The sequence below is a fragment of the Chrysemys picta genome, chromosome 1, assembly GCF_011386835.1.
Source record: "Chrysemys picta bellii isolate R12L10 chromosome 1, ASM1138683v2, whole genome shotgun sequence".
Lineage (NCBI taxonomy): Eukaryota > Metazoa > Chordata > Testudines > Emydidae > Chrysemys > Chrysemys picta.
The window spans coordinates 74,251,115-74,270,134 of record NC_088791.1 but is presented as its reverse complement, the minus strand read 5'-3'; the positions used below and the strand labels follow the sequence as shown (position 1 = coordinate 74,270,134).

The following is a 19,020-nucleotide window of genomic DNA, read 5'->3' as shown; positions in this document are numbered from 1 at the left end:
ATTTGTACAATTCTCTTTCAAAGTACACCTCTACCCCGATAGAACGCGACCCGATATAAAACGAATTCGGATATAACACGGTAAAGCAGCGGGGAGCCCCGGGCCCTTTAAAGCGCCACCCGAGCCCCGCTGCTTTACCGCGTTATATCCGAATTCGTGTGGCGCCCCGGGCCCTTTAAATCCCTGCCCGAGCCTCGCTGCCGGAGCTCCGGTGGTGATTTAAAGGGCCCGGGGCTCCCCTCAGCGGCTGGAGCACCGAGCCCTTTAAATCACTGCCAGGGAAGCCGGTCCAATCCAGCGTGGCGTACTGGCTCTTGCCGGTACGCCATACTGGACCGGACCCGATATAACGCAATCTCACCTATAAGGCGGTGAGATTTTTTGGCTCCCGAGGACCACGTTATATCGGGGTAGAGGTGTATGTGTGAATAAGTTGCAGACCCCTCTGAGTGGACATCACATTTGTAGTTGGAGAGATTTCTTTAAGAGACTGTATCACAGAATCATAGAACTGGAAGGGACCTCAAGAGGTCATCTAGTCCAGTCCCCAGCACTCAAGGCAGGACTAAGTATTATGTAGCCCATCCCTGACAGGTGTTTGTCCAACCTGCTCTTAAAAATCCCTAATGATGCAGATTCCACAACCTCCCTAGGCCATTTATTCCAGTGCTTAACCACTCTGACAGTTAGGAAGTTTTTCCTAACGTCCAACCTAAACCGCCCTTGCTGCAATTTAAGCCCATTGCTTCTTGCCCTATCCTCAGAGGTTAAGAACAACAATTTTTCTCCCTCCTTCTTGCAACAACCATTTATGTACTTGAAAACTGTTGTTATGTCCCTTCTTAGTCTTCTCTTCTCCAGACTAAATAAACCCAATTTTTTTCAATCTTCCCTCATAGGTCATTTTTCTAGACTTTTAATCATTTTTGTTGCTCTTCTCTGGACTTTCTCCAATTTGTCCACATCTTTCCTGAAATGTGGCATCCAGAACTGGATGCAATACTCCTGTTGTGGCCTAATCAGCGTGGAGTAGAGTGGAAGAATTACTTCTCGTGTCTTGCTTACAATACTCCTGCTAATATATCCCAGAATGATGTTTAATTTTTTTGCAACAGCCTTACACTGTTGACTCATATTTAGCTTGTGATCCACTATGATTCCCAGATCCCTTTCCGCAGTACTCCTTCCTAGCCGGTCATTTCCCATTTTGTATGTGTGCAACTGATTGTTCCTTCCTAAGTAGAATACTTTGCATTTGTCCATATTGAATTTTATCCTATTTACTTCAGACCATTTCTCCAGTTTGTCCAGATCCTTTTGAATTTTAATACTTTCCTCCAAAGCACATGCAACCCCTCCCAGCTTGGTGTTGTCCACAAACTTTATTAGCATACTCTCTATGCCATTATCTAAATCATTGATGAAGATATTGAACAGAATCGGACCCAGAACCGATCCCTGCGGGACCCCACTCGTTATGCCCTTCCAGAATGACTGTGAACCACTGATACCTATTCTCTGGGAACGATTTTCCAACCAGTTATGCACCCACCTTATAATAGCTCCATCTAGGTTGTATTTCCCTAGTTTGTTGATGAGAAGGTAATGCGAGACAGTATCAAAAGCCTTAAAGTCAAGATATATCACATCTACCGCTTCCCCCCATCCACAAGGCTTGTTACCCTGTCAAAGAAAGCTATCATGTTGGTTTGACACAATTTGTTCTTGACAAATCCATGCTGACTGTTATTTATCACCTTATTATCTTCTAGATGTTTGCAAATTGATTACTTAATTATTTGCTCCATTATCTTTCCAGGTACAGAAGTTAAGCTGACTGGTCTGTAATTCTCCTTATTTCCCTTTTTATAGATGGGCACTCTATTTGCCCTTTTCCAGTCTTCTGGAATGTCTCCCCTCTTCCATGACTTTTCAAAGATAATTCCTAATGGCTCATATATCTCCTCAGTCAGATCTCAGATATCTCCTTGTCTTGTATCTACAAGTCAAATGAGCCTTGCTTCTTACACTTAATAGAAATAGAAGGAAATCTTATTTGTTTACCTTTTTTTGAAGACAGAAAAAATGATTGGACAATTTCACTTCATATCTTTGTTTTACTGGCACTGAATAACTAACAGCTCAATGCAGAGGAGGATCTCTAATGCAAACTTTCACAACCATCACCTCTTCAATTACAGCAATGAAGAGGTCTTGGAGTGACAATTATATTCCTCTACTAAAATCCAGGTTCCAGCTCTAATGGGAGTAATCCATTCTCAGTATTTCCTCATGTATCCATGCTAAGGAAAATGGGCACCTCCTTGGAAAACTGGACATACCAATTATAATTCCTGAATTTTAAAAGATTTAGGATACTTCAAAGATATTTTTGTCGAAGTACCTTACATGATATTTATTTGGAATGCTTAACTAGAAAAACCTGCCAGAGGCAAATTATATTCCCTTAAAACACCAATACACACATAATGCTGGGACCCAAATGTATTTTCTATTACCCATCACTCACTCACACACACAGAACAAAACATATGTAAGCATGACAGGAAACTTTTTCTTTGAGCACAGGAACTTCAGAGCTCTAACCCTGAATCTGTAATGACTTGCTGTGTGGCTTGGGGCAAGTCATCTCTCTTCCTCAATTTCCACATCTGTGAAAGTGGGATAACACTTTACCTACCTCACGGGGGTGTTATGAGAATTAATTAGCTCATGTTTGAACAACCACTTTGAAGATGAAAAATGCTATTTAAATGCAAAGTATTATTTTTCTATAAATATGCAAAAACCAAGCACCTGCACTAATATATGCATAAAACCAAAACAAAATTATCCCTTCTCTATACATAGATGAACACAATGTTCAAATGCACTACTCCCATCCATAGGTAGGTCTCTCAAACCTCCCCTACTCCAAACACATACAATCATATCTTCTAAGATATGCAAATTATATATTTAATGTTTGTTTTTATAAAATGTGTATATAATTTGTCATAAGACTTTCTATAAAAGCAATTAAAAGAAAACAAAAAATGTATTATTGACCCAGCCCCTAGATATCATCTTCCCTGGCTCCATTCTAGTATGTCATCATGGTTTACAGGTGATCTGTGACAAATAAAGTGAGAGAAAAAGATGTCTAAAGTACCAAATGACAGAAGTGGGCTGGATCTGACCAATAGCACTATAACAATTTTAAAGCCTTTTTGCAGTTGATGTGCATGAGGCAAACAGGAGTTTATTTTTTAGCTTTGGCTTACTCCTGATCAGCAGAGTTGTTTCAAGTAATGGACAGCTTTGGTTATTCCAACTGAAGCGAGTACCTCCCATTGCGAGGAAATTGCATGTTACTTTGAAGAGAAAATTGATTGGCCTGAAATATCCACTTCAGCAGATGCAGAGTGATTAAGCCTGTTCTGGCTAAGTTTAGGCCAATGATGCTCCCTGAGATACTAGAGACGTTAGGAATATTTTGTGTTACAATCTGTGCTTTGCAACCAAGTGCTTCTTTTCTGAGCAAGGCAAGCAGGGAAGAACAGCATCCCCAGCTGGTAGAGACTGCCAATGACCTATGTAGGACAGGTTGCCGATTTCTGTAAAGGAAGTTGTTGTGAGGCCATCACTTGGTGCTGGTGCTAATAGCAAGATTTTTCCCAGGATCGCAATTTTCCATTTTTGGTTAAGGGTACTGTGGCAAAACAATTCTCAGAGCATTTTGACGTACAAAATCTCCCTGACCCCTGTCAATCTGGGTACAGAGTGTGGAGTATTCTGGATGCCTTGCTAGATGATCTGCTGATAAAGATCAAGTACCCATACTGATACTGAGGAGTCCAGTGGCACCTTAATGAAAGCTTATGCCCAAATAAATCTGTTAGTCTTTAAGGTGCCACCGGACTCCTCGTTGTTTTTGTGGATACAGACTAACACAGCTACCCCTCTGATACATATTGATACTGTCAGATCTATCGGCTCTCATAAATACCATTGGCCATGAAGCACTGTTGACTTGCCCCATTTTCTTCCATTAGGGTTCACAGACTTCATTCCTATCTCCTAAAGAGGTTCCAGATGGTCATTGCTGGCAAATGCTTTTCTGTCAAAGAGTGGTCCCTCAGGGCTTCACCTTCTTTCTTTCTACTCCAAGTGTATACAGACCGATTAAGGAGATATGTACTATGGTATTTTAATATGCCACTGACAACCATGCTGTCTAATGCCTTACTTAGCATTTGATAGATGCTGTGCCATGGATAACTGACTGAAGCTCAGCCTAGGCAAGAAGGAAGTGAAATTGGTAAGACTGGGGAAACAACCCAAACATATGGCAAGAATTATATCTGGCCATACAAATGAGGGTGTGTTTCTCTATCATTTATTACTCAAGTTTGCAGTCTATGGGTACTGATGTAACCCTAAGTGCTGTTAGATGATCGCACAGCAGCGGTAATCAGGACAACATTTTTTCATCTGCATCTGGTCCGGAAGGCATAACTATTTCTTTCAGATGCGGCCTTGCTATTATGGTATCACATTGTCACTTTAATACTACACTACAGCAATGTGCTGTACATGGAACTTCACCTTAAATCATCTAGAAAACTGAAGTTAGTGCAGAATGTGGCAACTGTGAGCATACCATACTTACAGGATTGGGGATTCTATCCTGGGAAGTAGTGATTCTGAAAAAAATGTGAGAATCTTAGTGGATAATTAGTTGAATATGAGCTCCTAGAGTGATGTTGTGGCCAAAAGAACTAAAATGATCCTGGCATGTGTAAACAGGGGAATCTTGAGTAGGAGTAGAGAAGTTATTTTACCTCTATATTTTGCACTGGTGCGACTGATGCTGGAATACAGTGTTCAGTTTGGTGCCCACAATTCAAGAAGGATGTTGATAAATTTGAGAGGGTTCAAAGAAGAGCCACAACAAAGATTAAAGGATTAGAAACACACAACTTACAGTAACAGAATCAAAGAGCTCAATCTATTTAGTTTAATAAAGAGAAGGTTGAGAGGTAACTTGATTACAGTCTATAAGTACCTACATGGGGGACAAATATTTGATAATGGGCTCTTCATTAGAAAGGTACAATTACAATCCAATGACTGGAAGCTAAAGCTAGACAAATTCAGACTGGAAATAAAAGCCTTACCTTTTTAATAGTGAGTGTAATTAATCATTTGATGAATTTACTAAGGGTTATGGTAGATTCTCCATCACTGAATTTTAAAGTCAAGATTGGATGTATTTTTCTAAAAGATATGCACTCAGAATTATTTTGGCGAAGTTCCCTGGCCTGTGTCATACAGGAAGTCAGACTAAATGATCACAATGGTTCCTTCTGGCCTTGGAATCTGTGACTTTGCTCTGATCTGCATTGGCTGCATGTTGGTTTGCAGGTAGAGAGTAAGGCGTTGGTATCGACCTATGAAGCCCTAAATAGCTAGGGACCTGCCTGTCTGAGAGATTTCCTCTCTCTCTATGCCAGATTGTCAATAATTCATAACTATTAAATTCTTTACCTCTGTAATACTTTTATAAAATGTACTCTGATTCATAGGACCAAACGAACTGTCTAACACCTGCTTAAATTACAGCAGTCATCCAGCATTATCTGGCATGAACTGTCTTGCTCCAAAGCTCAGAATTTTCAAATGTAATTGAATGGATCTCCACAGGGTATGATTTAATGCACTGAAGACTTATTTAGTATAGGAATCAGTAATCTTTCACAACAATGGAAATCCACTTAATAAAATGTTCTTCAAAGTGACAACAGACTGACATAGGATCATCATAAGATTTCGCTACGTTAAAAAAAAACTAATATGAAACACAGTCTCCTGCTAAGAATGACAAATGCTTGTTCTCAGACATCAGGGAGCCTTTTCTTTAAGCCTGGGTGCACTAGCTGCATAGAACGGCACAAGTTTTATTCAAACCTATCAGAAATGAAAATGGATTGTTTTATTTATGAATCTATCCTTCAGTATTACTAAAGTTGCACAGGAAGAAAAAAAATAGGTTCTCTCTCCATGCTGTAACACTTTTATTTTTATCAACTAATAGGCACAAGGATTAAGTAACAGGCAACACCATTATCTTTCGAATATCTCACACAAGTGCTGAAATGTTTATACAAATAAACTGCACTTTAAGCCCACTAGACTGGTTTTATTGTATATGGTAAATCAAATCAGATCAGATCAGAACTAAAGAAACTTCTCTATTCCAGGCAACACTGTATCCTTAAACCACATTTTTCTGCCTCATGCCCATTCCATGTGCCACCCATCATGGAGCAGGCAGAAAGCTTTCTGCCTCATACAAAGATCTGTGAAATTCTATATTCAAACAGTGATGAACAGAAACTGAAAGGAATATTCTTGGCACAAAGAGATCCAAAAAAAAAACAAGCATAAGGCTTTTCTAACGTGCTTAGTTTATGTAACACATGAAGCCCATTCTGATAATTTTATATATATTACATAGAGACACACACACGGCATTCAGAGTTATGGTAAATAGCTGTTCAGTCTAACGGCCAGAACCAAGCTGTCTAACTGTCACCAGAATTTGTGACACACAGTTACACATACACTGGTGCTTTTGATTCTCCCATTGTGACCTACGGGCTCGATCCAGCTCCCACTGAAGTCAATGGTAGTCATTTAATGGGTGCTGGATCAGGTCCAAATGGAACATGACCAAAAACTGAGGAGCCTATAGTGTGCCATATTTTTTCATACATAAAATAGACTGAAAGTGTATAAATTAAATCTAAAATCTTCTCTAATAGATCAAGTTTTGTGTGAGAGGATAACACATGTACATGTATAATATACTCATTCATGGGGAATAATTGCAATCCCCGATCCCCATCACGAATGGGGTTCAACGGGTTACCCGCACCTGTCGGCGTAGGGTAGACACACCCTGAGCCAGTCAGTGTAGCGCGCGTGCAGCCCCGGACATCTAAGGGCATCACAGACCTGTTATTGCTCAATCTCGGGTGGCTGAACGCCACTTGTCCCTCTAAGAAGTTGGACGCCGACCGCTCGGGGGTCGCATAACTACTCGTTCATGGGGAATAATTGCAATCCCCGATCCCCATCACGAATGGGGTTCAACGGGTTACCCGCACCTGTCGGCGTAGGGTAGACACACGCTGAGCCAGTCAGTGTAGCGCGCGTGCAGTGATGATAATAATGATGTTAAATCTTTTAAACACAGGTATCAGAAAACACTATATTGTGTTTTCCACATTAGCAAACAGTGTGTTTAAAATAAATATGTACTGCTTTCCGCCCCCATCCAGAAAAGCATAAGTGGATCTTTAAAGAAATAGGACCCCATGCAAACATAAAGAGAAAGTCATGTGGATGGAAGGATCCACCTGTAGTGATTGCTTTGCAGAAAACAGGAATCAAGTCTGTAAAGCTTTGGTGAGGGGGAAGGAGAGGGAGAATTTCAAACAATATTGCAAAGTGCTCACCAGTTTGCCACCAGTGATCCAACACTGGGACCTTGAAGACTTTTTTGGACCATTCTAATGTCTCCACATCACAGCGTTCACCAGCTACAAATAATGTTCGGAACCTAAATAAAATGGTAAAAATTTTAGATGTTAATGCTTGACAAGGAAAGGTAAAACAGAAAAGGAATGTATTTCTCTATAAACTTTAGAAACATGTGATCTATGTCCAAGATGTTGAAGGGTGGAAAGTGTGTTTCTGTTCCAGCTTACTGAATGGAAATTGCATTCCTATGGATATTAATGTATACTTCTTAATATAATACTTAAAAATAGCCTCTTTTTTAAAATGTGAAGGCCTTGGGACACCATGACTAGCTTAACAATTCAAGAAGAGTAAACTTAAATATAAAAATGTATTAAATTTAAAACAGATAAAATATAGAAATTGTGTACAGTGTCAATAGCTGTGCCACAAGTACTCCTGTTCTTCTTAAAACGAATACAATATACCAAAAAGGAGCTCTGATTGTGAGCCCGGAGATTGCTGAGGTTTTCATAAGGGTATAAAGGAGAACAATGGATGGCAGAATGTTGAAGATAGAGAGTAGGAATGCGTGTGTTATGTCAGCGTATGCTCCTAAACAAGGTAGAACTATGGAAGAGACGGAGAGCTTTAGAAATGATCTGGCAGAGTTAGTGGTCATGGTTGAGAGTAACTCCTTGTTAGTGGTGATTAAAACTGCCATGCTGGTGAAGGGTGCCCAGTAGATGGAATGGAGGGTAAATCTAGCTTTGGTAAAAAAGGCAGAAGGAAAGAAATGGGTTGAGCACTGTTTGTTTAATGGGTTCTCAGTGGCAAATACGTGGTTCAAAAAAAAAGAATCCCACCTGGTGACATGCTACAGTGGAAAAAGCATGCCCCAGGTGGACTATATTTTGATAAGAAGAGAACATATGAAAATGGTGAAAAACAAAAAGGTTATACTGACAGATTATGTGGCAGAACAACAAAGTACTAACAGCTAAAAAAAAATCGCAGCCTGAGAAACCAGGAAAGATGATGATGCTGAGGAAGAAATTGCATTGGTGGTTATATAAATGGAGGTGGGGAGGAGAGAAAGAGTTCTGCCAAAAAGTAAAGGAAAGCTTTCATACTTTGCCAAGAACAATGAAGTCAGTGGAGGGAGAATGGAGGAAGTTTAAAGAATGTTTCATCAAAGCAGCAGAGGTAACGTGGCAGAATAAGTGGTAAGATGGGGTGCTTTCAGAGAGAACAAGCCGGTGGTGCAAGTCTGATGTAAAAAAGAAGTTAAAAACAAAGAATGAATAATTCAGAGAGTTTGAGGAAGCAGTTCTTGATCATGAGAATCAAAAATGTAAACAGAAATTGAGGCTAAAAAGGCAGTTGGCTAAGGTAAGAATGGTGGCAAAAGAGGAATGATACTGAAAGCTGGAGGAAGATGGTAGCAGGAAATTGGTTTGGGGGCTGGCCAAATAGAGAAACAATGAAGCACAAAGTATGAAGAATTCTTTATGTGAGAAGAATGGGAATCATGTGGTGAGTAACTCTATGGAGATGGTAGAGGTATGGAAAACATATTTTCATAGGCTGTTAAATGAGAAGTGAAAGCTGCAAATGCAAGCACCAACAAGTATGTGGAAGTCTCAAAAGATACTGATCTCTACAGAGGAGGCAGAAGCAGCACTGGATAAGAGAAACATTGGTAAAGCAACTGGTGAACATAAAAATTGTTGATATGATCAAGGCCACTGGAGATACTGCAGTAACATGGCTTCACAGATATGTGATTTATTAGAGCAAGGTAGGATACCAGATGACTGAAGAATGGGATTGATTGTGCCTTTTTGGAAGGATAAGGATGATGCAGATTATCCAAACACCTATTGGGGCATCATCCTGTTAAGTCAGGTTCTCAAAGCCCTTGAGAGAATTTTGGAAGCAAGACTGAGATGCAAGGTATAGGAAACTATAGAAGAGGAGCAACATGGCTTTAAGAAGGGAAGGAGTACTATAAATATAATATTTGTAATGAGACAGAAATTTGAAAGAATGATAAATGTAGGTTTTAACTGCTACGCACTACTCACTAATCCTGAGAAAAACACAAAGAACACTGAAGTTATGCAAGTAGGGAAGGTGGAAGAAGAGAGGTTGACTGATGTTTTAGGAGAAAAACTGAATCAGAAGAAAGAATGTGTACTTGGGAAGTACATTTAGTGCCTTCAGAGAAAGAACTGGAAAAGTGAAAACAAGAAACTAATGTGAAAAAGGTGACAGAAGTACTGTGGGATGGGCAACTAAGTAACTAACTGAAAGGAACAGTGTTTGCTGCATGGTTGTCCCACCTGCTGTATGGTTTGGAAATGGTGGGTCTTACAGAGATGGAAGAAAAGGAAATAAGTAGTAGACAATAATATACTGAGGAGAATGGCTAGCATGCAGAGGGTAGACAGAGTGTACAGGGAAGAAAGCAGGAGGAAGATTAACTTGGGACTCTCAGTGACAGATAAGCTGGCATGTTTGAGGTGAGCTTGACATGTGATAAGAATGGGAGAAAGACGACAAGCAAAGAAAACATGGGAGGAAGCGAACAGCAAGAAAGGAAGACTGAGAATATGTTGGAAAGACTTTGTCAAGAGAAGCTTGAAGAGAAAAGGCCTGGACCTCCAAGCCTACAAACCTGTACCATGGACTGCAAGGAATGGCAAAGAAGCGTGGGCACTTCTGACCCTGTGTAAACAGGAAAAGAAGTCAAGAAATGACGGGAAGATACCAAAAATGAGTGGGGAAAAAGTATCAGAGACAATAAGAAACCAATTACACAGAAATTAAGTTGTTTTATGGAAAGACCAGTAGTCTCTCTATAGTTGAAGTTGTAAACAGTGTTCCAATTTAAGGTTGATTTTCAATAGTTTCCTAACCTTAGTTGAACCAGTAATTTCAAAATGGGATTTCTAGCAACTACTGAAGCTAACCCCCTTCCCAGAACTACAACCAATGTGCATGAATAATCTTAAAGCAAATCTTCTAAGTCATATATGAAATAAAAATAATACTTTGAAAATTTGTAAATTATGTGAGACCTAGGAGAGAGACAGATAGACAGAGAGAGACTGGCCTAAAAGCAACCTGTAAATTTCAGAGGCAAACAACAATGGAGACGATATATATAGCATTTGAAACCCTGTTGAAAGGTCCATATTCTAAGAGTTTACAAATCATTTAGATTTCCAAATAGTACAATAAGATAGCACACTTATTATAGCCACCTCTTTGCTGAACAATACTCTGCATGCACATTAAACACTCAATTGATGCTGTATGTACTTGACATCATAACGTGTGTTAGAATTCTATTCATCTGGAGGATGTTCTCTAGCAAACTGCAGCAGAAACAGATGCACCTTTTGGCAGTAGCAATAGGTGCTATTTGCATTTATATTAATTATTATTATTATTATTATTATTAAATTAAATAGTACTATAACCATGTATTAAACCCACACAAGCTTTTAACATCATGTTTTATCATATTCTTTGTCACAAGTTGTCATCCCTCATGAAGCACTACAAATTCATTTCACTCCCCCTTCAGTATGGTAAGGTCTTGAAGGTGAATTGAAGTGCTTTTTAAGTAGGTCCCTACAACACAAAATATTATTTAGGATCTAGAACTTAGAACATACTAGCAGACTACAGGTCTTATGCAAACTCTTACACAGTAACTTTACTCACGTGCATAGTCCCATTGTTATATTATATCACATGCACTTCTCATTTCCAAATAATTCACACACCACTTTTCATGTGCCTGTTCTTATACCCCGTATCTGTCCATAGACACTTAGGGTATGTCTACACTGCCTGCTGGATTGCCGGGCAGCGATCAATCCAGCAGGGGTCGATTTATTGCATCTAATCTAGACGCAATAAATCGACTCCCGAGCGCTCCCACATCGACTCCCGTACTCCACCGCCCGCTCCCCTGTCGACTCCGCCTGCACCTCTCGCAGCGGAGTATGGGAGTGAAGACACTGCGGTGATTAGGTCTAAGTACGTCGACTTCACGTAGCTGAAGTTGTGTAACTTAGATCAATCACCCCCTCCTTTTTGAGGAGCAGCAGAAAACTTTGAACTTGGGTCCAATGAGAGACATAAAAGATAAATGACTGCATAACTGTACCTACATGAGCAGCCACATTGACTTCAATAGGATACTTGTGTGAATAAAATTACACACATACATGTGTGCAAGACTAAGCCCATAATCATTACAAATACATACAAAATATTTGAAAATTGTTTATATTTCACTAATTTGGTGAACGTGAATTCAGGGTTCTGCATTTCTCCTGAAAACGTTTTTGTTTGTTTTGGTTGGTTGTTTTTTTTTGAGAGAGACAGAGTGAGCAAGAGACTGTGTGTGATGTTCATCATGCATGACCCACTGATGTAGAGTATTTTAATCACATAATAAAGTCACATAAACATTATGCTTCATGTTTGAAGAATATGGTTTTGTGTCAAACAGTGTACTATTTTCATAGACATTTCCCTTACAAAAAATTGACAATCAATTCTATACATTAATGAGCGCAAAGTTTGTTTGGCACTATAATTCTTTATTAGTCATCGTTCAGTGAGTTTCAGTGTAACACACTGGACAAAATGTCTCGTGTGCGGCAACACTTCCAATTATTGTCAATGATAACAACCCAAGAGAGAAAGGGGGTTGAGATGATTCATAGTAGTATTCCTTTCTTTGCAGCATTAGCAGGATCCTGCTGTGATGAAGCTTATAGCAATGTTCCATCCCAATAGATTTATAATAAAAACTTAATTCCTTCACAAATTAAACTGAGCTCACCAAATGAGATGTTATTCTTCAATATTTTTTTTACTCCAGTTCAGTGGAGCAATCTAATTGTTTGCAAAAGGAAACATCTCAGGAGGCAAGATTCCAAAGAATAACGAAAGCTGTATTAACTAGAACAATTAATCTTAATTGTATTAATACTATTGGCTGTAACTGTGATTTCCTCTCCTTGGACATGAGTCTTTGGCTCCATTCACAGCATCGCTCTACATGCTAGGCAATTTTCTAGTAGTAGCCAAAAGTTAATAGGGTGGGAGAAAACAAACAAAACAAACAAAAACAACTTGTGCAGTTTTAAAGAGACCACTGATTATCAATTAGGGGTCAGTAAATTAGGATCAGTGTCCATCCTCTGAATTAACAATGACTTGAGAGAGTACTTTACATAGCAGTTCAAGATGGAGAATGATGACTACAACTGCCACAAGGATCAGAGTTAAGTCCAATTTATATATATCATTTTGCTGCCATGAAAAAAGCAACCTGTGGCAAGTTGAAGCAGGCAAACAGAGGAGGATAGATGAGGAAGTTTCTAAGTTTGTTCAAAAGAGGCAGGCAATACAAGACAGCATGAATGGGTTAAAGTAGAAACAGACCAAATGTTTCAAATTTGGAAACCTATAATTAGGCACATAACTCTATATTTTGGTACCCAAGGGCTAAGGAGAGGTGCAGAGTCACACCACCTCTGAAACCTAAACATGGGCACCTAAATTTATCAGCCTGTGTTTATTCTGTCGAACTTCATCCATGCATCTTGGGGGTTTTATAATGAATTAAAATAAATCTCACAGTTATACTGTGAAAACATTAAAAAACTAAGGGCTTGTCTACCTGAGGTAGCCCACCTTGAATTAGAGTAGTGGTTTTCAACATGTGGTCCATGGACCCCTGGGGGTCCACAGATTCTGTCTAAGTGGTCTGTGAAAGGTCGTCGTTACCATAGAACAGTGGTTTTCAGCCTGTGATCTGTGGATGCCTGGGGGTCTGCAGACCACGTCTAAGATTTCCAAAGAGATCCGCACCTCCATTCGAAATTGTTTAGGGGTCCACAAATGAAAAAAGGTTGAAAACCTCCTGAATTAGACTGACCACACTCAAACTAAAACAGACGGACTTGGTTAGCAGCACAGAGTGATTCAGTTAGCAGCTGATGATTTGTTATAACTCTAACTGCTGCATAACTGGAGCCTCAAGCATCCCCACCCAACCTCTTGCATCCTTCCCTGAATGGGCCAGATAGTTTGAACTTAAAACACCATGTAGCTTCAGCTAGAAACTTGTATGTGTGTGTGCACAGGAGTCAGGTTAGGGGCAAAACTCAAATTATAGCTTGAGCTAACAATGCAGTGAGGATAAGCTCTTAAGTGTCATATAAGTATCCCCATTTTACAGATGGGGACATAAATGTACAGAGAAAACTTTAAAAAGACTTGCCTAAAGTTAGAGGGACAAGGTGAGTGTGATATCTTTGACTGGACCAACTTTTGTTGGTGAGAAAGACAAGCTTTACAGCTACAGCTCTTCTTCATGTCTGGGAAAGGTACTAAGAGTGTCACAGCTAAATAGACTAAAGCAAAAGAAATATGGAATTATTTTCTCCTACTGAGGAGTAAATCAAAAGTGTGTAAGTGATGCAGAACACTATATATGTATACATATGAAAAAAGTCCTGGTATGAACAATTTTATATTTTTAATTGCACCTAAACCTTAATGGTTACAATATGCCAATGCATTTATTATTACAGTCCTGATCCTTGAACTTGATATGCAAGAAATCTTGTGACCTCTGTGTTAAGTGAACATGTCCTAAACCGTTGTCTCTGAAACCTGGATTCCTGACATTATAAATCAATGTAATTAAGCTTCAATCCAAAATGCACTGAAGAAGAATTAAGCTACATAAAGCTTTAGATCAGTGCATTTAGGATCCAATCTTGGAAGACTAATACATCATGTACTTTTTTGGCACTGTTCCTAAGTACAAAAGAAAACATTCCTCTCTATTCATACCATTTTCTGAAAGCCCAGGTGTTTGACCTGACAGTTTTTTAAGTTTCACCATTTAGGGTGTAACACATGAAAGAGTATTTTCAGTGGAGAGCCGTCCACTCCGGAATTTGTACTCCAGTTTTACCTGGCAAGGGAGAGTGGTGCCCCTAGCAAGATCTCCGCCTTTGTCTCCAAACTGTTGTCTGAAGGGGTTGGCTGGGGATTTAGTTTGCATTTACTAACATAAATATAAGTTGGTGGATGTATTATGGAGTTTTTATTAATTCTTTCTAAATGTATCTAGAGACTATGGACTGGTATAATTTGAACATGTAAAAGACAAATTATTAAATTATAAGTTTGCATACTTTGGGGGTTTTTTTAAATCTAATTCTACGACTTTTGTTGGTAGTGGTTTTCTTCTCTCTGGATGAATTTTCCCTTGGTGCAGAGGACCCATGCATGATCTCCACACCACTTAAAATGCACAGCAGGGCTGTACCGAAAGGGCCACAGGGAACATGTCAGTCATTACATCCTCAGCTCACTGCAAGAGACTTCACAAGAACCCCCATAAATTGATGCAAAGGATTCTAATGGGATCAGAGCTATGTGATCTACAATTGCACAGATCTAGTAGGGCACAGGAACTGCCATACTGGATCAGACCAGTTGTCCATTATATTTGAATCTTGGTAAATTCGTGGCCTCAATGACTTCCTGTAGCAGCGAGTTACACAGTTTAATTCCGTGGTGTTTGAAAAAATATTTACTCTTATTAGTTTGAATTTGCCATTTTTTAAACACCAGATCAGTAACTTCTGTTCTTCCTGTCTCATAATACAAGAACATAATTTTGTATACTTCTATATACCCCTCATATTTGTCTTTCAGCCAAGGTAAATAATGCCTAATACCTCTGTTACACGTGGGTAGTATTTAGGGTGACCAGATGTCCCAATTTTATACGGACAGTCCTGATATTCAGGGGTTTATCTTATATAGGTGCCTACTACCCCTAACCCTCACCCCAATTTTTCACACTTGCTAGCTGGTCACCCTACTAGTATTCTATGTCCGCAGTCTGACACAGGAGCTGTCTCATACCTCAAGTTGTTAGGGTAGATTTCCCCTGCACAAAGCCACAATAACTTGAGCTCTATGCAGATAAAATTAAATTTCACTGTGTGCTCCTTGAAGTTATGTTTAAAATAGATCACTCTATGGTCCAATAGGCCTGTAGTTACCATTCTGTTCAGCAGCATCAGTTTACAGGCCAGAGTACCACCAGGGAAAAGTAATAATTTTTATATTACCTCTAAACCTTACTGCTGACTAATATATGCTGGCTAGCATATATATTTATATATATATTAATAATATATATTATTTGCACCATACAGTTTATATATATTATAGTATATGTATTAGTATGCATTAAATACACATATTATTGTAGTTAAATAGCCTAAATTGGCCTATTCCTTTTCTATAATCCTATACTAAATATCCCATAACATCTTACATTACCTGAAGTAAGCTTTGGATTAAGTAGATAGGAAAGGTGTCAGGACCAGGATTTACGAGTATTTTACCATAGCAACAGGTAGGGAGTTATTCTCACAGGCCAGTACTGGAATATCCCAAAGGAAGAGGACAAGCTTATATGATTGTTCTACCATGATACAAACCTAGAAGGTACCTTCACAGACCAATACCTGGAATGCTAGTATTCAGAACAAAAATAAGGAAAGGAACAGAACAACAAGTTAAGGAACTGGGACAAAAAGACGGCTTCCCGGAGACTAGTATCCTATAGAACCCTTTTCCTGAATTATATTATTATTGGATTGTAGCAATAAACGTGACTGACATTGATTATGTGGTCTCTTGAGTATATTTCATAACAAACCAAAGCGTGGCTAAGCAACTGACTATACAATTTATTATCATCTAACATCATCTTGACAACTGAAAGATACTGCCTTGACTAGCTCCAAGTGTTTTCCCCACTCTCCCTTTCCAATGAAGACAGATTTTTTTTTTTAATCCAGGTGCTCGTCTCTTGAAGGCATCGTGACATCGGTGAAATGCATGAGTCATATCTGCTGAGGAGAAGGAGATATATAGCTGGGTGTTGGCAGCACTGGAGTCTTCCAAAAGGTCTCACATACACGTTCAGAGATTCTGCTCTTCATCACACATGAACCAAATGGTTAGCTAGGTTCCAGATGCACAATCTTTATTACTGGTGATGCCAGAGCCAGAAAGAACAGCTTGACTATCACATCCCAGAAGGAGTTTTTAGGACTGGTACTTAAAGGCTTTGTCTCTATTTGTGAGCTGACCAAATTTGATGCAGAAGTCACTGAGAGATAATCACAGATAAGAAACATCCAGATTCCAATTTTATAGTCATATTTTACTGTTTAACTGCACTTTAAACAGAAATACTTAAATATGTCTTTGCTAAAAATAAATTACACATATGTTATGGGTGGGGCAGGTTGCACTGCCTATTAAGATTGCCCAGCACTTCCCATTAAAAAACACTGCTTTTCAGTTGCTTATAATTTATCAAACTGTAACTAATTCGACTGAGATTTTTCATGCCAGCTGTCTGCCTCAGATTGATTTTTTTTAAGTTTCAGACAAAACTGTTCAGCCATTTCCAAGAACAAGGCACGTTAAAAAAATTCTGGCAAACTTTTCTTCGGAAAACTAGTGCCCCCAGGCTTTGCAGCAGGGACTTGAAATTTGACAGGGGGGGACCTTTGTAACAGCGATGTGCCTTTTGCCACCCCAGTGAAAATCCAGTCAAATTTGGTCAAGTTCTAAGTCTCTGAAAAAAATCACAATTTGCACATACTCAGTAGAGACTCCGATTTTACCAGCTAAAATCTCCAGAATACATCCTCACTGAGCATGCTCATCCCTCTCACAGCTCTTAATGCTGACCAGACTCTGCATGCCATCCCCACAGAGCAACTGAGCATGCTCCATTCCCTCACATCTCCTATGCGTGAATGCACTGTGCATGTACCGTCTCCACAGAGCAACAGAACATGCTTCAGTCAAAGGCAACAGGGGCAAAACTAGATTTTCCCTGTAATTGTCACTTCCAGCTGCTCCAGGACAGGGTGGGGCCAAGCACCGGAATGGACAGCAGGGAGCCTGTCTCTCATGTGCTCTCAATGATCCACCTGCTGGCACCCAGGCAGGCTGGAGGAGGAAGCCCCTTAATTCAAATGCTGAAGGGACAAAAGCTGGGCCATGGGGAAGGAATGGAGCAGATTAGGACAAAGTCTAGAAAGACCAAGAGAGTTGGAAGGGGGTAGAATGGGACTGGGTATGGTGGAGATGGGGCAGGTAGGCTGGGACTGGCTGAGCAGTGAGACTGGAACTTGTTGGTCAAGGACACTGGGACTGGGGACACAGATCACATGAGGAGCTGGAGGATAGGAAGATTGCAAGTAGTGAACAAGAAGCCTGGAACTAGGAACCAGTGGGAGACAGAAGAAAAAGCTGACAAGGAATTGGGGTGCATACAGAAAACTGGGAGGAGTCCTGTGAGGGAGACTGGGAGTCAGTTGAGGGAGGGAGGAAGAGAGAAAGATAAGAGGAGTAGCTGAGAGGGGGGTACTAGGCTTGGCTGAGCGAGGAGACTGGAATTGGATGAGGGAATGGAAATCTGCGGCTGGAGTAGATTGGGATTCAAACATGAGCCCAGAGTGGAAGATTAGGACTGGCTGGGCAAGGACTGGGATCAGAAGTCTGAGGAATAGAGACTAGAAAAGCAAGGAGAATGGAACTGGGACAAGGAGCCAAGGGTGAGGAGGAGACAGGACTGGAACGGTTAGGAAATACCAGAATTAAGGTTATTTATGTAATTTGCGCTCAGTGGTTTGAGCATTGGCCTGCTAAACCCAGGGTTGTGAGTTCAATCCTTGAGGGGGCCATTTAGGGATTTGGGGCAAAAATCTGCCTGGGGATTGGTCCTGCTTTGAGCAGAGGGTTGGACTAGATGACCTCCGGTCTCTTCCAACCCTGACATTCTATGATACAATCTTTAATTACATGATCACATACTATTTTTTCATAGGACCCCTGCTTCATCCAGTGCACAAGATGGACAGTGGTCTAGGAATCAATCAAGGCTGTGTAGTAAAGGAAACTTGTCAGTAGGACCCCTGCTTCATTGGTTGCAGAAGTTAGAAGGTTACCCTATAAGTAACGCTACGTTTATGTCACGGAGGTCTTGGAAGTCACAGACTTCCAGAGACCTCCCTGACATTCTCTGCTTCAGCCCCAGGGGCTGCCGGACTCTGGAGCTGGCAGCCAGTGGGGCCCTGGCAGGGTTCCAGCGACGGGAGACAGCAGCCACAGGCAACAAGGTTCCAGTGACAGGTGACAGACTCCTGAGGGGGCCCTCCTCAGGGTTCCAGTGATGGGCGACAGCCTTGTGCAGGGACGGTGGAGAACATGGGAGGGGAAGGCGGATGCCTCGGGCGAGAGGCTGGGAGTGTCCCATTTTTTCTTTAGGAAATATGGTCACTCTGCAGCTCCCAACAACTATGAGGGGGAACTGGCCCCACAGCTCCCAGCCACCATGGTGGCAGGGGA

The 19,020-nt window shown here is 40.4% G+C and overlaps 1 protein-coding gene across 1 annotated transcript in view; it reads right to left on the bottom strand.

Moving 5' to 3' along the window:
- The window catches only part of ACSS3 (acyl-CoA synthetase short chain family member 3), a 118,873-nt gene that overhangs the window by 45,655 nt on the left and 54,198 nt on the right, over positions 1–19,020 (bottom strand). The window contains exon 9 of the mRNA XM_005279151.4: positions 7,524–7,627. Coding sequence (XP_005279208.2) covers positions 7,524–7,627 — 104 coding nt within the window. The remainder of the gene's footprint in view (positions 1–7,523; positions 7,628–19,020) is intronic.